Here is a 22,026-nt window from a genome sequence, read left to right as displayed (position 1 = left end):
CCAATGAGACCAACTGCATTTTTTTTCATATGGCATTTTTTTAAAAAGAGTATAGTCTGAACATTGTCACAAATGGGACAACCTGAGTTTTTTCAACTTTCTTGTATGCCACCTTGAGATTTGGTCATTTTAACCCAGTGAAAAGAACCCTGACAATGCCCATTGTCACACATGACCTTTAGAGTGCCGGCACTTCATCTCAGTCCCTACTGTGGTACGTTCTTGATATGTGCTTGTATTTAATACATCATGGCCTAACTTAAAAATTTTGGTTGCTCTCTTTAGAAAGTGTCCCTAGCAGTGCACCATCCATCTTCCTAATGATCAGAGTGAAAGAAAACAAAAGAAAGAAAGAAAAAAAGGGACATTGCCAAATGCAGGATGCAGATTATTTGGGGTGTTTAATAGAAGGAGCATGGCTTATAAACACTTGGTATTTGGTTTGATTCCTAAAATAATTGAGATGAGTGGATGGTTTCTGGAAAGTGCTCTCTAAGCTGAAAGGTCATCACCTGAAACATGTAAAAAGTGTTCACAAGTTTCTTTTGGACAACAAGGGTTTCCTCTCACAGTATAAAGCATCTTTGAGCCCATGTCCGGAGCCCACAGGAATTTAGAAGTCCATACGGACACATAGGGAGCAGGCCCCCTTAGCTGCCTTGGCTGTTACAGGAAAAACGGAACAATCCTGGCTTCTTGCTGAGGTAGCGAGGCCTCAGGGCTTCTTTCTTCTACATTTGTTTTAATCATTTCTAGGTGCTGTCAAGTCATCGGCAAGCAGAGGGACAAACTAAAGCGGGACCTTCTTCCCTAATCAAAGACTGGCATTCTGAAACTTGTGAGACTATTTTTCTCCTAGTATTTTCTAAAATATTATGATGTGACAGAGGTGGGGTTTTTTATTTGAATATTAAAAGATGGTTTGATTAAAACTTCTCCAGTCACTCATTTGCATAGAGCTATCTGCACAGTAGCTTTAACTACATGTCATTGTTAGGCAAAGTGGCCTTGCCATGAAGACTGCAGTGGTTGCTGCACGTTTCTTCTATGCTTTTCTCTTCTTTCAGCCCTGCTCTGTGCTTTCCCCCTTCCTGTTGTGCACACACACATTCAGGATTATGGTAAACTCTGTCATTTCAGGATGATTTTATAAACCAAGTGAACACTTTGAAGAAATAAAATCAGCAAGCATTTAAGGTCAGGATATATGTGTGGGAGGGTTTATACATTTTTAAAGCTTAAATCTGGAAATCACAAGAGAGTTTGGATTTGCCTGTACTGTATGGTTTTCATACATTAAAATTCAATTTCAAATGGCCTGCTTAACACATATGTATGTTTGCATGACATGATGATTATGTGTACATGGGGATCTATGCACACATCACAGAACATTTGTTTGTACATGTCAGTGAAAGTTAAAGATCATATGCCAATTTTCACTTAGTAGTTCTTCATATCACAGGAAATTTTACGTGACAAAAGATAAGAGAATATTCTTTTATTCCCACACTGCAAAAGTCCTATTTGAATTTCGGGGTTTTTAGTTATCCTCACTGACTGCATGCACGAGAATGAAGATCGCTAGAAATCCTCTTACATAGATGTCTGCCATTTGGACACTACAGAGGGTTCAGTCTTCTTTCTCAAGAACACATTCTAGGACCAGCCAGCAATCCCACTTAGCGATCACACCGCAGACTACTTACTGAACACCTTGTCACACCGCAGACTACTTACTGAACACCTTGACTATCGTCGGTGCTTCAAACACATTGTCCTCAGTCACTAGCATGCACACAAATCTCTTCTCATCACTGATCCTCGCATTACTGATAGACAAAGTGTAGTTTTCTGAGAGGCTCAGTCTGTCTTTGTACTCTGGAACATCGTCGTAATGCACACTCTTCTTTGTAGAGGACCTGAAGGCAATAAATACTGGGGAGCCATCGGGCTTTTCCTAAAAGTTAAAATAATAATACACCTTAAAAACAAGCATATTCAGATGTTTCAGAGTCACATCTAGAATAATAAAACTTCCTTGGCCATATTCTTCCACCAGTATTTATAGTTGTGGCCAAGAAGAATAATTTGGATACAAGTCTTGCATAAATCTCTGGGTACTGAATTACACTTCCTAAGAGAAGCTTTAAGTTCTTTTCCAGGTATCAGCTTAAATATCTGCAAAGGAAAGAGCAAAGCTCTAAGAATCTGAGCTTTTCCTGCACCGGGAGGGCAGAATTAGTGACTGCTTTAGAAGTGACAAGAGGTGGCCTTGTGTCCAATATAAAGGAACAAACAGATGTAAGCAAATACACAAATGTTCAAGTGATATTCAGCCAAACATCACAGCAAGCGTGCACATGAGCTGCAAGAATTCATTTAGCAATCGTGGGCAATTCTCTTTTGCATATTCCTCACTTGAATCCACATACTTTAACTGTCCATACCTTTCAGTTTCTGCCAAAACTGATACAGCTGACCTTTACACATAACACAGTTTAATGGTTCTTCATGGAAAAGCAGTATTTGCCCTTGTGAAACACTCATGTCCATTTAGCCAGGGAATAAGATTAATCACTAAAATCCATAGTTTTGTTACTTGAGTCATAAAACTTAGCTCAGAGGGCTTTCATATAAAAGCTTATTATCAGAATAAAATATAATGTGGGCATACACAGCTATGCCAAAAGCACTTGGACATATAATTCATTTCTACTCCTGCTCCTATAAGAACATTCTTTCCTATTAAGGAATTTCATTTAAAATAGGAGAAATCTGTCTTCTATTTCCCTCACAAGGCCTTTGAAGAAAAAAAACATGATAAAATATTTTAAAGTACATGGCCAATTTCAAGGTATTATATTTTAGAAATTATTATGATTTGTTACTGTTCTGGACTAGATATTCATGTTCCCATCAAATCCATGTCAAAGTCCTAGCCCCCCATGTGCTAGTACTGGGCAGTGGAGCCTTTGCAAGAATTAGGTTTAGATGAGGCCACGGCAATGGCACCCTCATGATGGGATTTGCCCTTTATAAGGGGCGTAAGAGACATAGTGGTGTCTTTCTCTTCATGAGAACACAAAGAAGAGGGGATAGGAGCACATAGCAGAAGGTCAGCAGGTCAGCTGTCCACAGTTCAGGAGGAGTACCCCCACCAAGAGTCGAATGTGCCAGCCAGCACTTTCATCTTGGACTTCTGAGCCCCCAGAACTGTGAGAAATAAATGTGTTGTACAAGTTCATGTTTATGGTATTTTGTTATAGGGGCCCACACTAGTACAAGTACTAAGCTAATATTGGACTTCACAAGTTTTAGTTGGTTGAATATATGAATACATCACTAATATCCTCCTTAAATCTTTTAATTTTGTCACAGGTTTATGATGAAAATCCTTGCCCTAAATCATTACTTATTAAGAGAAATATGTTAGGCCAGTAACCTTAAATTTGTTTGTTCATTCACTTATGCAATAAAGAATAGTTATTAAGTTTTGACTACTTAACTATACACCAGGTACTTTCTTTAGGCTTTCCACGCATTAACTGATTTAATACTCATAACAACCCTGTATGTTAGAGTTAAGACATTAGTGCCATTTACAGAGAAGACAGTGGAGACAGAGGTTGGTTAAATAACTTGTCCAAAGGCCCAGCTACTTAATGCACCCGAGCAAAGCAAGACTGGAGCCCAGCAGTCTGGCTCCGTGATGACTACCATGTACCACTCTCTATAGCCATTAGAGGTCACGTCCATACCAGGCACTGGGGCAGATACTGGTGAAGAGGTGGCAGGAGTGGGGTACAAGGGGGTGCACAGGGAACTGGGATCTCCATTCCCTGGGAGATTACTGCACAGTAGGGAAAAAGATGATCCACCTTTCCTCAATGTTTACTCTCTCACTCTTTTCAAACCTCCCATTTGTCTTTCAGGTTATATTAAATTAGAGCTTGTAGACTATGTCTGCAAATCAACAGTTTTTAGAGCACATGGTACATCAAATGTATCTCATCAGCTTATCACTGAAACTTTTTCCTTAATGAACAATTTGAAGATTGCCATTACTGCTTGTTTCCACTACCATTGTGCCCGTTCAGTTTAGGTGAAAGTTAATCCCTGGGTTATTCTCAGAAAAGTCTGCGATCACAGAAGCTTCCATGCCGTCTGTGTTCTATTTATTTTGGCAGTCAATTTGAATCAACAAGTGAATTAGGTGGTCGTTTCCAGACTGCAGGAATTTTAGGGGAAGGGGTAGACTTTGTCCTCCTAGGCCATAACTTCACATGTCCACTTTTACAGGGAACCAGAAATAGTCTGATGTGAGCAGCATAACAGGAGGTGAGCATGGAGAAGTGCTGTGTTGCCTTTCACATTCCCCTCACACACAATGAGCTTCGAGCAGTGCAGCCCACAGCCGTAACAGATTTCATTTTTCATGTCAACTATCACCTGCCAAGCATTCTGTAAGTATTCTGATATGAGTTACTTCACGTAACCCTCATTACACTATAAGAAGATTATTCTTATCATTTCATGTTACTGATGAGAAAATGGGGAGTAATTCTCTGTCCAGGAGCCTGCAGTGAGTGCAGGAGAACATGCTGATCTGACTTCAGAATGCATATGTTAAAAGAATGTGTTATTTCACCCTTCAGCTGCAGCCATAAGCACATTTCCCAAAGTGTATTCTTTAGAATGTTTGTTTTTGCAGATATTCGAGGGAAAAATTTGTGTGGTTAAATAAAACTAAGAAATGAATCAAAGTCAGATAATTCATAATGTGCCTCAACACATGAAATGCTATAAAAATGTTGCAATAAAGGTACTTCAAAAATTATTTGATTATTAAACCTTTTTCCTACTCAAACACCTTTTAATATTTCAAGGAGCCATTCTGCTCAGGGAACCATGTCAACTTTAAGCTTGCAGACTACCATGGGTCTCATGTGAGGCAGCACTGGGAAATCATGCCTCAGAGACACCTCGTGTTGGTTTCAGTAATTAAATTGAGGCAATTTGTCAGTTGATGTCACCTGACCATTTCACCTCCACCTGCCTGGGTATCCACCCACCATTTCCAGACCCATCTGTACCTTGATACTCAAGAAAATATGATTTTGTTATCTGCAACAAATGGATAAAATCAACAACATTAAATGTAGAAAGGACTGACACATCAACACACCCTGAGACTACATCATCAGGAATAACCTGTAATACTGAGATCAACGTGCAGGGAACCTTTGGGCACGTCAGCCACTGTGTGTCCAGCCTTTGCAACCGTCACACCAAGCAGAACACCGGCAGGGCTGCCACTAAGCCTTGTCCTATTCCCACTCATTTCACTCTGGACCCCTGATCTTCTTCTGCCTCAAACACTTCATGTTGAATTTTTCAGACTAATATGATCTAAGAATTAGGTGTTTATCAGCTTTATTTTAAAATAGTATTTGTTGTGTAAGACTTAGGAATTATTCTTCTGACATAATCAACACATGAATTCTACGTGTCTACATTTGTACCACTGTTGAATATTGCCATTACGTTAATTTGAAATTCACATTCACTCACAGGAGGAATTTTATTTCAATAACTACAGGCAATTAAATAAATCCAAGGTAGGTCACACTTACATATTTCCATTTGCCAAACATGAGGTTCTGAGGTACATCGAGTCGGCAAGGCATGATAATGGTATCTCCATATGCTGAATTTACAGTATATAATCCAAGGCCTTAGAAAGAAGGGGGAAAAAGACAGAGAAGATTTTAAGTGTTTTCTTGAGGTAACAAAGTACAGTAGTTCCCCTTGCCCACAAGGTATGCATTCCAAGACCTCCAGTAGATGCCTGAAACCACAGATAGTAATAATCTCTAAATATATTATGTTTTCCCTATATATACAAGATGTGGCAAAAGTAGGTTTGCAGTTATTCATATGGAAAATAATATAACAATTATTCAACAATAATACAAGAATAAACTCTGTTTTGTGTACTCACAACTATAAACCTACTTTGGCCCCACCCTGTATATACCTATAATAATGTTTAATTTATAGATTAGGCACAATAACAGATTAACAACAATAACTAATAATAAAATATAATATGGCAGGATAGCACAAGATTTCATCACATTACTCAGAATGGTGCTCATTTAAACTTATGAATTGTTTACTTCTGGAATTTTCCCTTTAATATTTTCTGATCTCAGTTAAAGCAAAGCCTTGGATAAAGGGCAAAGGGGTGGGAGGGAGCGTTTACTACAAATAACTGTAGTTTAAGAAGCATATCTTAACAGAGGTTATTTACTATAATTTTATCTGAAATGACATACTAAAAGTGTGAAGCTAGAACATATTTAGTATTTAAATATCATCAGCTATTATTTGGCTACTAAGCCTTTGGATGTTACACAATTCAAATTTAAACCCCCATCCCCCACAGTTTTACCAGGGAATGCATAAGAGTGTGTTCCTAAGGAATACAGTGACGTGTCAGGGTGTATTAACTCCGTATTTCACAGGAAAAACATTCACAATATTTCACAGAGGTCTGGAACTAAACAAAGATCAACATGTGTTAAGTTATCAGAACTAACGTAAAATGTAGTTGTCTTTTTCACCTGAAATGTCATATTTATCTTCTGGAAACTTTTTTTTTAAGTGTAAAAACTAAGAGCTAATAATACATATAAGACCACACTAAATTTTAATTATAAGGGGAAATAAGCATGAAAATGCCTTCTTTTATAATATCATTGGTTAAAACACTAGTTTAATTTTAATTGCACATAAACTATTATCAAAATAAGAATTTGTTGTATGAAAATTCTTCACAAAGTATTTACAAAGAGATTATCCTGAATTTTTGGTAGACAATCTAACTTACACTATAATTTACAACTAAGACCTTGAAAATGTCTTAGTCCTATTTGATCCTTCATTGAGAAAATGATGTAAATAATACAAAATTAAATGATAAAAGGAAACTCCACAGTTTTTGCAAATGTATGTATCTGACTATTCAAATCCATATATATTAATGAAGTTTTAAAAAACAGACATTTAACTGGTCATGAGAACTTAGAAAACACATCAGATTTTTTTATTTCATATTGTTTACTGTAATCTTTAAGATTAGATACTTTTATAATTAAAATACCTGTATGTCATAACTGGATTAGATATATAGTAAAGGGGCTTAAGTACAGAAGAAAATGATATTTCGTCCACCAGGTGGTGCTAAAGTGCAAAGCTAAGGCATGTGCAACACACAAATAAGACCACCATAAGACTTTATGAAGAAACAAGACACGGTCAATACCATATTTCATTATTACCCATCAATCACAATGCACACAAAATTTCATATTGGGATAAAAAATCATTAACCTTCATAAATAAAAATAGGTAATAAAATTCCTATTTTAAATCTCTGTCAGTTGAAGAAGCTACTTGTCTCAAAAGCAATTTTGCCTCCTGTGAACAAAATCATTACAAATTTTATGTATTTATGTCACATAACAACTAGTTTCCAGCATTTTAACATTTTAAAACTAAAGAACACAAATATATTGCGTGAGAATGTGGTTTTCACTTGGTATTGAAGACAAGAGGTTTACTAAAATTGTTTGTTGTATATTCAGTGTTATTATAAAAAACTACCTCATTAATTTTTAACTTGTTTAGTCTTCCCCATGTTGTAGCTTTAATTCCTTTTAACTTAAAAGCATAGAAAACTTTAAGCCTCTAAATAAAGAGATGATGTCTTTGGCCTTATTAAGATAAAATTTGTGAGGGTTTAGACATGTTTGCAGACATGCAAACTAACTGGAGTTAAGAAATTGCTTAAATTGCTTTATTTTACATTATAGTACTAATTTTCTATAATACTTTGGCTTCTATATATGCAACTTCTATCATGTATTTTAAGATCTATTCGTGTACTACACAGGGGCAGGTAGCCAAGCCAAGGAAACCATTTGGGGATATAATTTTTTTTAAGTATATAGCAAGATACTTGAACACCTAATAACTCTAAGATAATCTGGATCTATACCTTAGGTCACAGTAGGACATGCACCTTTAATTATCTCTTATCATTATAAAAGCATACTTATTTTTGATGACAGATGATGCTCCAAAGAAGTAAAAACAACTTACAGAGATTAGGTACCAATAGGTAAAATCCTTTGCCAGTATACAGAGAAATAAGAAAATTCCTTTCCCCTAAATTTAGTGCTTTTCTATTTCTTCCAAACCATTTAGCTTTTATCTTCCCTAGAGAACTCTAATGTGCACTCTCTATATATATACACCAAATTTTATAATAAATTTTAAAGCTCTATGAATTTCAAGTCCATAATGTCTCAATGATGAAAGTGAAATTACAATGGGGAAGGGACCATTTAAGTTTAGTCTCCGCAACCTCAGGGGCAGCTCCTGGCATTGAATGGGCATCTAATAAGATGGTGTCTCATTTGAACATCATGTCATCCTGTCCATTTTGGTTATTAGATAACTTCTGAAAATCAGGAGGGAGTTGATGACACTGGGATTTTGAGAATTCTTATTCTTACCACATATTGTCCTTAATGAATAGAAAACATAGATTCGTGCTTGGATGGCACTCTATTTTTTGAAGAGAAACAACACAAAGCAAACATTTTTGTAAGAGTTTATGCATGAAACTACAGGAGAAAACATTGCTCCCTCTCTCGCAGGAGAAATTAAGGGTTATCTGTGCTCTGTAGTTCGTAAAGGGTGCTATGAAATGCCTTTTGCTTATTTGTGATGACCACAATAACTTAAGGGTAATTTAAAGCTAAGATAACTTTCAATTATTTAAATATTCATGGTTGGGTCTTTTAATGGCAGCTTGACATCCAAAATTAGCCTGGACAGGACCCTTTGGAGCATAACGAACATAAGGGAAATAGGACATGTGACAAGAAGGAAGCCAGTAGGTAACAGGCCAGCAGTTACTTACAGGCAGAAGCACTGGTGCAGAGACTTAGGGCAGATTGAATGATAATTAGTTGGACAGAATTAGGGCCACAATCATGATGAGTTTAAAATAATTTTCCAGTTTGTTACAATCACCAACCTTCCTCCTCTAGACTCACAACCAGCTTCACCTGAGAGAAGGAGTAAATGCTTGCACCTGGGGTAGAGCGGCTCTCTCTAACTCCCAAGGGATGGAGTGGCCACAAAGACGACTGTGATGTGGCACTGAATCGGCATCCTGATTTTCTAAAGACGTCTCAGTCTTTGAGTGAAGTGCCGGTGAGACTCAAAGCACCCATCAACACAAATGATTCTATTTATACTTTCCATAGAAGAGATTTCCTCTTTGAACTGCCAAATCTGAATTAAATTTGGCTTACTAGAATTCCCCTGCACTTTTCTCCCTGTAATATTAGTTGGTTAAATTATTCATGGTTTTGTAGCCTAGAGATTATTGGACACTATTGCAAATATATTAGTAGAATGCCTATGGTGTCCTTCCTCAAAGAGGTTAAATATAAAAAGTAGAAGAAATGTGTGTGTGCACAAGCACATGTACTTCTATGTGGTACATGTTATATCTATGTGTACATGCATATGCCATAAGATAGTTTAAAATGGTCTAGAACATTTTTGTGTTAAGTATGTTCTGTAAATTTAAGGTATTGTTATATATTATCAATATTACTGTTCTTATCAAAATGTCCTGGCATAAAATAAAATAGAAAAACATGTTAGATTTGAGATGTATATACTTATTTAAGTATTTTTATGAAGACTTATTAACTAAAGATTAAGAACAATAGAACTGAAGAGGCTACATAGGAGAATGTAGTCAAAATGCATGGGAAAATCACAGCATATGGAAAATATCTTGACCAAATAATTCTGACATGTAGACTCTCAGGCAAGTGGTCACAAAATACAAGGTAGTCGTGGTTGTGCATTTTGTACAGCAAATAATTTAAAGAGGCACTGAAAATGAACTCCGGTAAAAAACTAAAGTTAGGTGAATGCTTTTTATTTCAAACTGAAGTAATAAAATATAATAATATTGACCACATTGGTGAGAAATACTTTTTCCATAAAATTTAATTCTTAAGGATTATCAAGTTCCAAGTAATCATTCTTTTTGCATTGTTAGCATAGACTTTTGAGTTGAGGTGACTTAAGATTCAGAATCTACTACCACATTTCAAGCAGGAGATCATCAAAGAGTATAGAGAATAGAATAATAATTAAAGAGAATCTATTTTTACATGGTGTAATTGATCATGGCTAATTATTTTTATTGCATTGATATTTTAATAGCATCATCAGGCTTAAAAGCATTTTTTTTAGCTCTGCGGTCCTGTTAGGTGTCATAGAAGGGTTACTCACAATTACAATTGGCTCAGAGCTTATAAAAAATAACTCCCAGTTCTATGGAAATTTTAGAGAATTTTATTTGTGCAAATGAACTGTTGGGGATGAAGTAGGTAGAAGTTACTTCCTTGTAACTTTAATGTCCCTATATACTTTATTAATAAATTCAGATGTGTACAACTCTAACTCAAACATGTACATATTTTGTAACATTGCTTTATAGCAGTGTTTCTCAACCTCATCACTGTTGACATTTGGGCTGAATACATTTTTATCGTGGAAGGCTGTCCTGTGTGTGAGTAGGAGCATTCCCATCCTTGCCCATGAGATGCCAATAACACCCTCCCCCACTTATGACAACAGGAGAATCTCCTGACGTGACAAAGGTCCCTGGGAGAAAAGTTACCCCTAAGCTCTCCTCTAGCTGAGAACCACTCCACTGGTTCAGACCTTCAGCCAGACTTCTTTCATTCAACAGGACTGGTTTCCAATAAAGGGATTTTGTTACAAAACAGAATCTTAGTGCAGGACTAAGTTATGTTCAGTAGGACTGGATGTGAATGAAAGGATGGAGCCAGAAAGAGCACATAATAATGCTTTGTTATTATCAAATTCAAATTGGTTTTCCTCACAAAACATCTTACATTAAACTACACAGGGGCAGTCATTCATTCCCAACTCGAGGAATTTGAGATTCAATTTCTTTACAGAAATGTCAAGAAACATTCTGTCTAATAAGTTTAACTCATGTGCCACAAACAAACACAAATTATACACACTATATGTACTTTCTAAATTATACATATGATATTTTATTTAATAAGATAATACATCATAGTTCTGATAGAAGGTGAAGTAGACAGCTTTAAAGTATCTTCCAAACCTGTGGTTTTATGATTCAATGACACAAAGTCATCTCATGACTCTTCCCATGCTTATTTGCATTAAATATGAGTTTAAGTTTTTTGTGAAGGTCATGTGATATAAAACCAGTAAGACCGTGTGTGTGCACTTTGTGCATTACAAGGGCCTGTAATTCCCAAGTGATTTCGAACAGATGCAGATGGGAGAAGACATCTGAGAGAATCCAATGTTATTTATCTCATTATTTCGAGAACTGAGAAAAGGGTTTTTCTCCTCTTGTTTCCTTTTACAATTTCCTGTCAATAAACTTGGGTAGCTGGAGGTCAAGTTGTGTCCTTGCTGAATCTGAAGCAGGGAACATTAGTTTAACATTTACTTTCTACACTGCCTTTCAAAGGGTCATATATTGTAAAGTAGGTATGATTGTATAATCCCTACAAGAAAATTAGTAATTATTCCCTTCTCTTTTTCCCATCAGTTCCTATAGTTCTGTAAGTGCATTACATGATTATCTTTAGATACAATGGTGAGGCCATTGTGGAATAACATTTAAAGGGAAAAGGACCATCTTATTACATTATAAAATACTGCTGGTACACAGAAAATATATTTTAGGATATGTGCTCTTTACTCCATTAGAAATTTGGTATATTATAATGCTCAAACTATTCAAATTTTTTAAAGTATAGGTTAATGTAATAATCCATATTGTATTTTACAAATACAAACAATACAAATTTTAAAATAGAGTATCAGTGTTTGCACTGCTGTGCTGAAAACTATTTTCTCAATTTACCTTTCCTCATAGCTCATTATACAATAAGCATGGGATGATCTATGAGGCTGGGTGAGTCATAATTCTTCCCAATTAGTTTAGGCTTTGCCCCCCTCTCCTTCATTTTATCATTGTTCCTTATGTTCTGGCTGAGTTTTTATATATTCTTTAAGGCCTATCTCAAAATCATTTGTTTACACATTCAATCATGCATCATCTATTTACTGAGCATCTACTTCAGACACATTGCTAGGTGTGCTTTGTGGGGAAAACACATACAAAGAACACTGAGGCCTATTCCTTAAGGAACATGACGGAATACAAAAGCTCTGCTAAATAGATTATCTAATTTGTTGTGGGAATGTAGAGAAAGGAGTTCCAACAATGAACAAGCTTGAAGATACTGGTAAAAGCTTCTTGGAAGAAATTTCATTTACCTTGACCACTAAATAAAGGTTTCTATAGATGGAGAGAGAAGTACTCCTTCAGCAGAAAGTCTCACACAGCACCATGTAGAGGCACTGACACTTGGTCTCCTCTTTTAAGGCAAATTCCATTTCTTTAATTACAGGAATTTCTACATAGTGAATATTTGGTCTTCAAATGGGGTATGTCCTAAGACTGGCAGTTTTTCCAAATTCATAAATGCAAGTGAAAGCTGCCTAATAAAGTGCAATAATAAACTGTTAGCTTTCTTTACTCTCACCTTCAGCACTAGCATTTGTATTCCTTTTGGGGCTACTTTAAAGCAAAAATTCTATTTAAAAATTGTTTCAAAGCAACAGAATTGATTTAAGTTGTAGATGCTTATTTTTATTTTTGAGAGATGCCTCATAAATTACAAATCAGCAAATGTGTAGATTCTCCTGCACTTGTTAGAATTTAACTTGGGGTCCATAATGAACTTCAAGGCATCTGTGATTCCTCTAAACTAATGTATAAAAGTCCAAAACTATGGCATAAAAACATTTATTTTATGCAGAGGGAATTCAAAGCTTCCATTAGATTGTCAAAGAGAACATTATATAAAAAATAAAATATTTAAGGTTCTTTCTAATTTGAACAGAACTTGTGGAAGCACAGTGGGATGGTATCCATCCGGTGTTAAAAGGCTAATGCCCTTTGATACAGTTCTTCTACCACTGGGAATCTGTCCCACAAACGTTTTTGTACAAGTACACAATTTGTACAAAGATAATGCAGCATCATTTTCAACATTAAAACACTGGAGTAACTTAAATGTTCGTTAACATAGGAATAATAAAATAAGTGTACGTACACACAATGTTATACACAAACCCATTGAAAGGAACTGAGAGCCAAATGCATTGTTTCTTTTTTCTCTCTATATTTTATCATTCATTCATTCATTCATTGACTACTGAGTGCCTACTCGGTGCCAATAACTGTTCCTGGGTGGGAAATCCAGCAGTAGCAAACAAACAAACAAACAGACAAATAAATCAAATCTGATAAGCTTGCTCTCATGCAGTTTAAATTCTACATGTACATATAAATATATATATTTGTTTATATATTTAAATGTTTAATTTTTCTTTAAAAGGGGGGAAATTATCAGTTTAATTTCCCCAGTACACCCCAAGCTGTTGGAGGGAGAAGCCCATCTTTCACTCGTTTTGAAACTTGCTGCAGCACCATGTGCAGGAGCTCGATAATGACAGGTGAAACAACGCCCCGATGCCCTGTACTGAAAGGAACTCTCAAGAATGTATTCCTGGAGCCCATATTCTGTTCTCTGCATTTAGCATTCCAGAAAGCCATGTGCTATTTTTTGAAATTCTAAGGAATCCAACAAGGTAAGGGCAAGGGGCACCATGGTGATTAGAAGTCAGTATATTAAAATTATTCAAACAAAGCTCTTTTCGCTTAAAAAACTTTTTAAAGGCATATAACATACAGGCAAAATAGTGCACAGATCAAGACTTTTTGAAATGTCACTAAAAGCACCAAGTTAAAAGGTTCTATGGCAACTAATTGTCCTCACATTCCCTGTTGTGATGAGACTGGGATTCCCACACATTTGTTCCAGGGCTGACCTCTGTGTTTACTAAGCCATCATTCCTCAGGATAAATTTTTGACTAAGTTATGGGGCCAATGGCAGCATGCCAAAACACTAGTCTTTTTGCAGGGACAAACTTAAATTAAAAAACACTTAAAAACACTTAATGCTGTGTGGACCCACACATGCATTCATGGGAAGTAAGGGGAGACAGGGCAAACGCATTAAACCACAGATTTTAAATTTTGTATATGGAAAGAACAATATTCTATATTTTACTTTAAAGTAGATTTTTCACAATGAGTAAGTCCAAACATGAGACTGTTTAACATATTTTCCTTTATGCTATGCAGTTTGCTCATTATAAAAATTAAAAACATTTATGTAATTAATTTATGTGAGTTGAAGTTCATAAAATTGACTATTGTCTACTATCATACCGCTCCAAATTATCTAGGACTTGATGCTGTGTTTTTAAGATGCTCGTATAAGGAGAGTCCTCCACCAGGACAATTATTCAATATAATGCAATATAAGAAAAATAATAAGTAAAATGTTATTCTCCTCTGCTCCCCTTCCTGCATTTGTTCTTTATATTGTATCCAGATCCTGAGGACTTCACTTTGGAGCTAGCTTAACAAAAGAGGTAGGTAGTAGAAACCAATATTTGAACACTCCCCGGGTTAAAATAATGCAAAGGAAAGACACGTACTTTTATGCTCCATTGCTCTGAATATTTTCTGAGCATAAATTCCAGGTTTAACTACTTAAGAGTATGTGCTATATTTGAACGGTGATACTTACATTTTCTTGTGTATTTTGACATAAATTGTATTGAAATTGTAAATATAGTTCAATTACTTTTAAGCAAGAAGAATAACTATACTGTATTCTTGAAAATACCATCAAGAGGAAAGCAGGCACAAAGCTTCACAAAGACCTAAATTGCATCATCTGAAGTAATGGAAACTTTTGGAATTGAGACTGGAGTCTGCCTTTAGAAAGAGTTCATAGTTATTGTAACATTATTAAATTTGTTTGTATGGCAAATAATTTAATGCCATACAACTAAAAGACCTCTTGATTTGAGAAACTCAAAGCTATCCTTGATAACAACCCCAAAAAACCAAACAAATTTCTAACAGCTAAACTGTTTCTCAAAATATCTTAGAAAAGATGTATCACAAAGACTTTTAGCTAATACGGATCATTATTTTCACAGAAAAAATCAGTTAATAACTTGTGCTAATTGTATTACTTTACCATTTAAAGTACTATTTAACAGCCTTAGAGAATTTTAATTATAACTGAGGTAGTTATTACCAGTGATAGCTAATGAATTGTTAAGGCTACAGAATGAGTAGAATGGTAAACATTTGCTTCTGGATTGGTGGAATGATCTAGTCGAGTATGCTCGCTTCCAGTATATTTCATATTAAATATTAACTAAATCCCCCAACAAATGTTTACATAGGATGAAATAGGTCTTTTCTATCTTTTGTTTTTTTGCATGAATCCCAATTAGCATTGCTTATGTCTACTGAGCATATAGATTTCAATCAAACATGGTAAGTAATAAAGGTTAAAAAGCTATTTAATAGGTTTTCTCACATATTTGGTACACATTGCTGGCTGGTTTCCAGGACAGAGATTTGTGTAAATTCTACACTTTTAATTGACAACTCCCAAGAGGAGCTATAATACAATTTTAGGTCACAGGAAGAAAATGATGGATTTCTATGGCATTTCCCCTTTCTTTAAAAACTAAATGCAGCTTACTATAAAATCTAGTTTTCTAGTTTTGAGGAGGAAGAAGCAATAGAAAGATTTTCCAAGATAATAAATAAATTGGAAAGAGATGAAAATCATAGGAAAAGTAAAATTTAGAAATAAAACAAAGAGTTACTTAGGACATATACTTAGGACATCAGCATAATCTGTTACGTGAAACTGAAATCATCTTCCAGACTTTAGAGATCTTGACTCAACTCAAAGACCATGTAAGCATGGAAAACAATACCCACAGTGGCTTGTCCACGGTGACAGAGTAACTATGGAATATATGAACTCATGGAGACAAGTGTGTCACCTATTAATATTAACAATAACTTTTTATATATTCCATTTTCCCTGACAGTCATTACTCTTAATTGATGAGTGGGAGGAAAAAAGGGAAAGAGAACAAGATAATTTAGGAAGGTGATGAGTAGAGACGAGAGATATAGGAAGCTGTATTGAAAGGTAGTTTTATCATTTCTAAGGGTGTCAGAGTGGAGGAATATTAAAAGATTTTTGAAAATCTTGTGAAATCTGGACCTGAAGTTGGCTCCAGCTTTGAAACCTTCTCTAATTCCCAAAGACCTGAACTCTGAGCCCATTTCATAGTCCCAGCAGCCAATTATAACTTTAAAGTAGGCTGCATTTGTGCTTTAATTTAGAAAATGGTTTAATGCATCACAGAACAATTTTTGGAAAACTAGCGATCAAGGACAAGATGGGCATGAAAATGTACCCGATAGCCTCCAACGGCAAGAAATGTAACTTCCCAAGGGCTGCAACTGAGACTCTCTAATATCCAGCACCAAGTGTGTGCTAAGGCCACACTTTCCACCACTGTTCTCAGCTCATGACTGAGCAAAGCAGGGATATGAAGGCGTGCAAGTTTCTGGGAGAAAGGCACTCCTTTGGGTGCTATGGTTAAGGACACCCCAACTTCCTGACAAACATTCCTTAGGTTACATGAAAATTTAAGACATGCCCACCAAATCTTCTAATACTCATGTCAGAGTTACATTGCAGTCTGATGATTCCCCAGCTCACCACCTCCCTCCTCACTTTTTTCTCTAACATTGCTGTTTCCTCTACTACAAGGCTTGCATGTTTAATCCATTTTGGCATCTGCTGCTCAGAGGCTTCCGACTAACACATGGGGGAAATTAGGCAGAACATAAATACCTTGATGCTCCTCTAATATTAGTAGACAAGGATTTCAATATGAAAACAATGAAAAAAACTACACATTGATTTGGTAAAGGGTTAGCTAAATTAAAAACAAATAATATAGTAGAGCAATAATAGTCATAATAATGGATTTTTATAGTACTTTATATTTCTCAATATTCTTTTATGTATATTGCACATTTTTGCATTTGGGTCTCACAAAAGTCCTGTGTGATGAGCAAATAAACGTGCACGGTGAACAAGTATTAGGGTATTTCATTTTACTAATGAGACACTGTTTGCCCTGTAAAGCTAAGAGACGATTCCAACATTGCCAAGCCAGTATGTGGTAGAGCCAGGGCTCAAAATTAATTTTCAGCTCAAGCCCAATTCTCATCACTGTTATATAGAGAGAAAATGATTACAGGTCCACACTTCATTTTATATAATGGCCAATTTAGGAACATTGCTTGAAAAGTGTTATAATGCTTCCCATATTTAGACTTACATATTTAAAAAACCCTGTAGATTGGAGGGAATATAAAGAAAATAAACTAATGTATTTGATTACCTATCTCTCAACGGGCTGTGAGGCTGCAACAGAGCATCTATTCCCAGGCACACTAACTGCTGTCCATGATAACTCATCTAGTTTTCAAACCAACATAAAAATTGAGGAGGTAGGCACCTTGCAGATAAGAAACCAGAGGTATAATAAGGCCCTTTAAGGCAGACAAGTCACTCAGTTAACAGAGAATAAGTAGCACTTGGTGCATTTCAAACACCCAGAAGAGTAGCGATATGGACTACCACAAAAATGTTATTGAATGAATACAATGAAAAGGATAGGATTCAAATCGTCTCCCTAATTTTAAAACCTATGTCATTCCTTTCCATCAAAAATACTTTTTTTCCACAATTACAACTTTTAAGTGAGATGAAAATTTATGTTCACACCAAAACCTGTACATGAATGTTGTAGCAGTTTTATTCATAATTGCCAAACCTTAGAAGCAATCAAGATGTCCTTCAGTAGGTGAATAGATACCAACTGTGGTACAGCCATACAATACAATGTTATTCAACGATAAAAGGAAATGAGCTACCAAACCATGAAAAGACACACAGGAACCTTAAACGCATATTTCTAAGTAAAAGAAGTGAATCTGAAAAGGCTACACAGTGTATTGTTCCAACTATAGGCCATTATAGAAAAGGCAAAACTATGGAGGTAGTAAGAAAGATCAGTGGTTGCCAGGGGTTCAGGTGGAGAGAGGGAGGGAGGGAGGAAGGGAGGGAGGAAGGAAGGAATACGTGGAATACATGAAATCTTCAGGGCAGTGAAATTATTCTGATACTATAATGATGGATACAACTCACTATACATTTGTCAAAACCCATAAAATGTACATCACAAAAAGGGAAAGCTAATATAAATCATACACTTTTCTTAAATAATACATCAATATTGACTCAATAATTCTAAAAGTATATCATACTAATGCAAGATGTTAATTAAAGGGAAGTGGGAGGAGGGACTGTTGAGGAAATATATGGGAACTCTCAATTTTCCTGTAAACCTAAAACACATAAAAATACTCCATTAATTATTTTAAAACAACTTAAAAACTCAGTCTATGAAACATATTTGATATTTAGATAGTGTCTTCTAAATCCCTTGATTACGGAGGAGAGAAGAACTAAAATCTTGAAGGACAGAGTTTTGCATCTGCCAGCAAAGGTGATCTCAGTCTCGGCAGCTGTGTCCACAGGCAGACCTCACCAGGTGCTGACAACACCAAGACCTCTCAGTGTCCTGGCGGCTGAGCTGAAGCCCAGCAATCTCTGCTTTATGATTATGTTTCCCACATACTCCCAACCCACTGAGGTGCTGCTAATACATTTGGTTCATCTTCCATTTAAAGAGACAATGTCTTTGATAATTCATTCGTGGTTACTGCTCAGGGAGATAATGACACTCAAAATTCCCCCAAACTGAATATTATAATATTACCTTTTTGGCTCTGCTATTTTTAACGTCTTTTAAAAACAATAGCATCACTGAGGTTAAGAAAAAGTTCACTGTTCCTGCACATCAAAAGACTTCAAGTTATAGAGTTGAGCTCTAAGAGTTTCAGGAATGTTTCAGATTGTATCATAGCTTTGTTTATGAATCTCATTTACCGTATTTTGCTGTGCATAATGCTTACCCGTGTTTTTGGCTCAAACTTTCAGGGAAAAAATCTTTCTTTTTAATTTTTAAATTCAATTATTTATTTATTTATTTATTTATTTATTTATTTATATTTAGAAACAAAACTAATTACAGTATTCCAGGATATTATTTTGCATACAAATATCATTATTGCTTTCTAGAGTTATACTTTTAATGCATAAGCATAAATAAAAGAATTAAACACATATAGGTATGGAATTAGTACTACCCATGTATAATGCAAATCCTTATTTTTCCTTAAAAAATTTGGGCAAAAAAGTATGCATTATACACTGCAAAATATGGGTAAGTTCTATAACCAAAAGTACTCTAAAAGCTTCCCCCCAGTAATAAATTAAAAAACAGACAAATCAAATAGAAAAGACAGAAATGTTTAGACTTTCATTGTCTGAAAATCCAACATATATATTGTACAGATGACAAAAAATGACTCTGGAATCAACTTGAAAATATTTTCCTTACGTTTTTTGAATTGCAGACAGCTTCAATACGTAGATGACTACTGACACATGTTCAGTCAATGAGTATATATTAAATACCTTTCAGGTGATAAGTATGACTTTAGAGTTTGTTACTCAGAAGTCCATTGTTTCTTATCTTTAATTTTAAATACTAAGAACTATTCTACAAGGGAAATTTCCCACAAAATAGCTGACCTACCAGTCACCAAAGGTAAACATATGGTTAATGAAAACAGAGGACACACATGGACTTCAGGAAGATGTTATTATGAAGTGTGCTTCTCATTTTAAAACCTCTATAGCTACAAGACAATTTATGATGATGTATCAACATATGGGAAAGCCAATGCAATCTATTGAGAAAGGAAAACTGGAGCCCTGGCTGGTGTAGCTCAGTGGATTGAGCTCGGGCTGCGAACCAAAGTGTCGCAGGTTCGATTCCCAGTCAGGGTACATGCCTGGGTTGCAGGCCATGACCCCCAGCAACCGCACATTGATGTTTCTCTCTCTCTCTCTTTCTCCCTCCTTTCCCTCTCTAAAAAATAAATAAATAAAATATTTAAAAAAGAATAATAATAAAAAAAGAAAGGAAAACTGCATGTGCCTGAAGAATAGACTATATATAAATGTGGGTTAAACATTATCCAATATTGTTTAAGTAATTGAGAAACTGTAAAAGATGTATGTTAAACATCAAGAGCCACTTAGTATCTTAGTATCAAATATTTTTAATTACTCACCTGTGCTAAACATTCCTTAATTTTTTCTCAGAATATTTTCTATAAACTTTTGAAAGTCAAATTTCTCTTAATCCAAGGATATTATTTCATATTAATTAAAATGCATTGGGCATGAAGCTATTGACTGGTTACATGTCAGATGCCATTTTTCTGCTAGGCATACAAACATGAAGAAATTATCTATTCCAAGGGAATTAAAATCTGCAAAGAAAGGCCAATGAAACACAACACGCAGCACAGCGCAGCAGTTCAGGAGTGGTCTCTGGACTCAGACTGCATTAGTGTAACTCAAGCCCAGCTACTATGAGGGAGGTGAGAGTTATTTTATGTGCATATGCTCATGTTCCCCAGCTATGAAATGGAAGGAAATAATAGTATGAAGTCCATAGGGTTGTTGTGAATATTAAATTCATATATGTAAGTCATATAAGAGTGCTTTTCATACAAGAAGTGCTCAATAAACATTAGCTATTAAGAAAAGATGCTCAGCATCACTAATCATCAGGGAAATATGCATCAAAACCACAATGAGATATCATCTCGCACCTGCAATGATGGTTGTTACTAAAAAGCCAAAAGACAAGTATTGGCAAAGGTGAAGAGGAAAAGGAACGCCTGTCTATTGCTTGTGGGAATGGAAATGGGTACAGCCATTATGGAAAAGAGTACAAAGATGCTTTAAAAATAAATAGAACTATCATATAGCCCTGGCTGGCATAGCTCAGTGGATTGAGCACAGGCTGCGAACCAAAGTGTCGCAGGTTCAATTCCCAGCCAGGGCACATGCCTGGGTTGTAGGCCACGGCCCCCAGCAACCGCACATAGATCTCTCTCTCTCTCTCTATCTCCCTCCCTTCCCTCTCTAAAAAAATAAAATTAATAAAAAAATCTTAAAAAATATTAAAAAATAAATAGAACTATCATATGATGGGGTAATCTTACTTCTACCACTTCTAGGTATATATCCAAAGGAATTAAAAGCACTATATCAAATAGTTATTTGCATTCTTATGGTCATTGCAGCATTATTCACAATAGTCAATATATACAAACAACTGAAGTGTCTGTGAATGGATGAATGGATAGAGAAAATGATACACACACAAGTGTATTCACTCTTATAAAAAGAAGTAAACTTTTCTATTAAAGACAGCATGGATGAACCTAGACATCATTCTGACTGGAATAAGCTGTACACAGAAAGACAAATATGTATTTACAAATACAAATCTCAGTTATATGTGGAAACTAAAATTAAACCACCCCCAAAATCAATGACAACAAAAAACACCCAAATTTACGGCAACAGAGTAGAATGGGTTGGGGGGGTTAGTTGGGAAAATGGGAAGATTTTGTCACAGGCCCTACTTTAACTTATAAGAGGAATAAGTTTTGAAGACCTAATGTATAGCATGGTGATTATAATTCATAATAACATATTGTGGACTTGAAATTTGCTAAGAGAGGAGACCTCAAGGTTCTTATCTGCCACACTCCCACAAAGGGTAAGTGCGGGACATGAAGGATATGTAAATTAGCTTGATTGTGGTAATCACTTCACAATGTGCACATATATCAGAACACCATGCTGTGCACCTTAAATATATTACAT

The 22,026-nt window shown here is 35.6% G+C and overlaps 1 protein-coding gene across 2 annotated transcripts in view; it reads right to left on the bottom strand.

Moving 5' to 3' along the window:
* ALCAM (activated leukocyte cell adhesion molecule) overlaps positions 1 to 22,026 on the bottom strand; it is a 197,581-nt gene that overhangs the window by 49,866 nt on the left and 125,689 nt on the right. For both annotated transcript variants that reach the window (XM_045851172.1, XM_045851171.1), the window contains exons 2-3: positions 5,637 to 5,737; positions 1,741 to 1,960 (exon numbers count right to left, since the gene is read on the bottom strand). In XM_045851172.1, the coding sequence (XP_045707128.1) occupies positions 1,741 to 1,960; positions 5,637 to 5,737 (321 nt within the window). The remainder of the gene's footprint in view (positions 1 to 1,740; positions 1,961 to 5,636; positions 5,738 to 22,026) is intronic.

The sequence above is a fragment of the Phyllostomus hastatus genome, unplaced genomic scaffold (assembly GCF_019186645.2).
Source record: "Phyllostomus hastatus isolate PE091 unplaced genomic scaffold, TTU_PhHast_1.1 phas_contig_86, whole genome shotgun sequence".
In the NCBI taxonomy this organism is placed as follows: Eukaryota; Metazoa; Chordata; class Mammalia; order Chiroptera; family Phyllostomidae; genus Phyllostomus; species Phyllostomus hastatus.
Note: the sequence above shows the minus strand (reverse complement) of the source record. Positions and strands in the feature narration are given on the sequence as shown.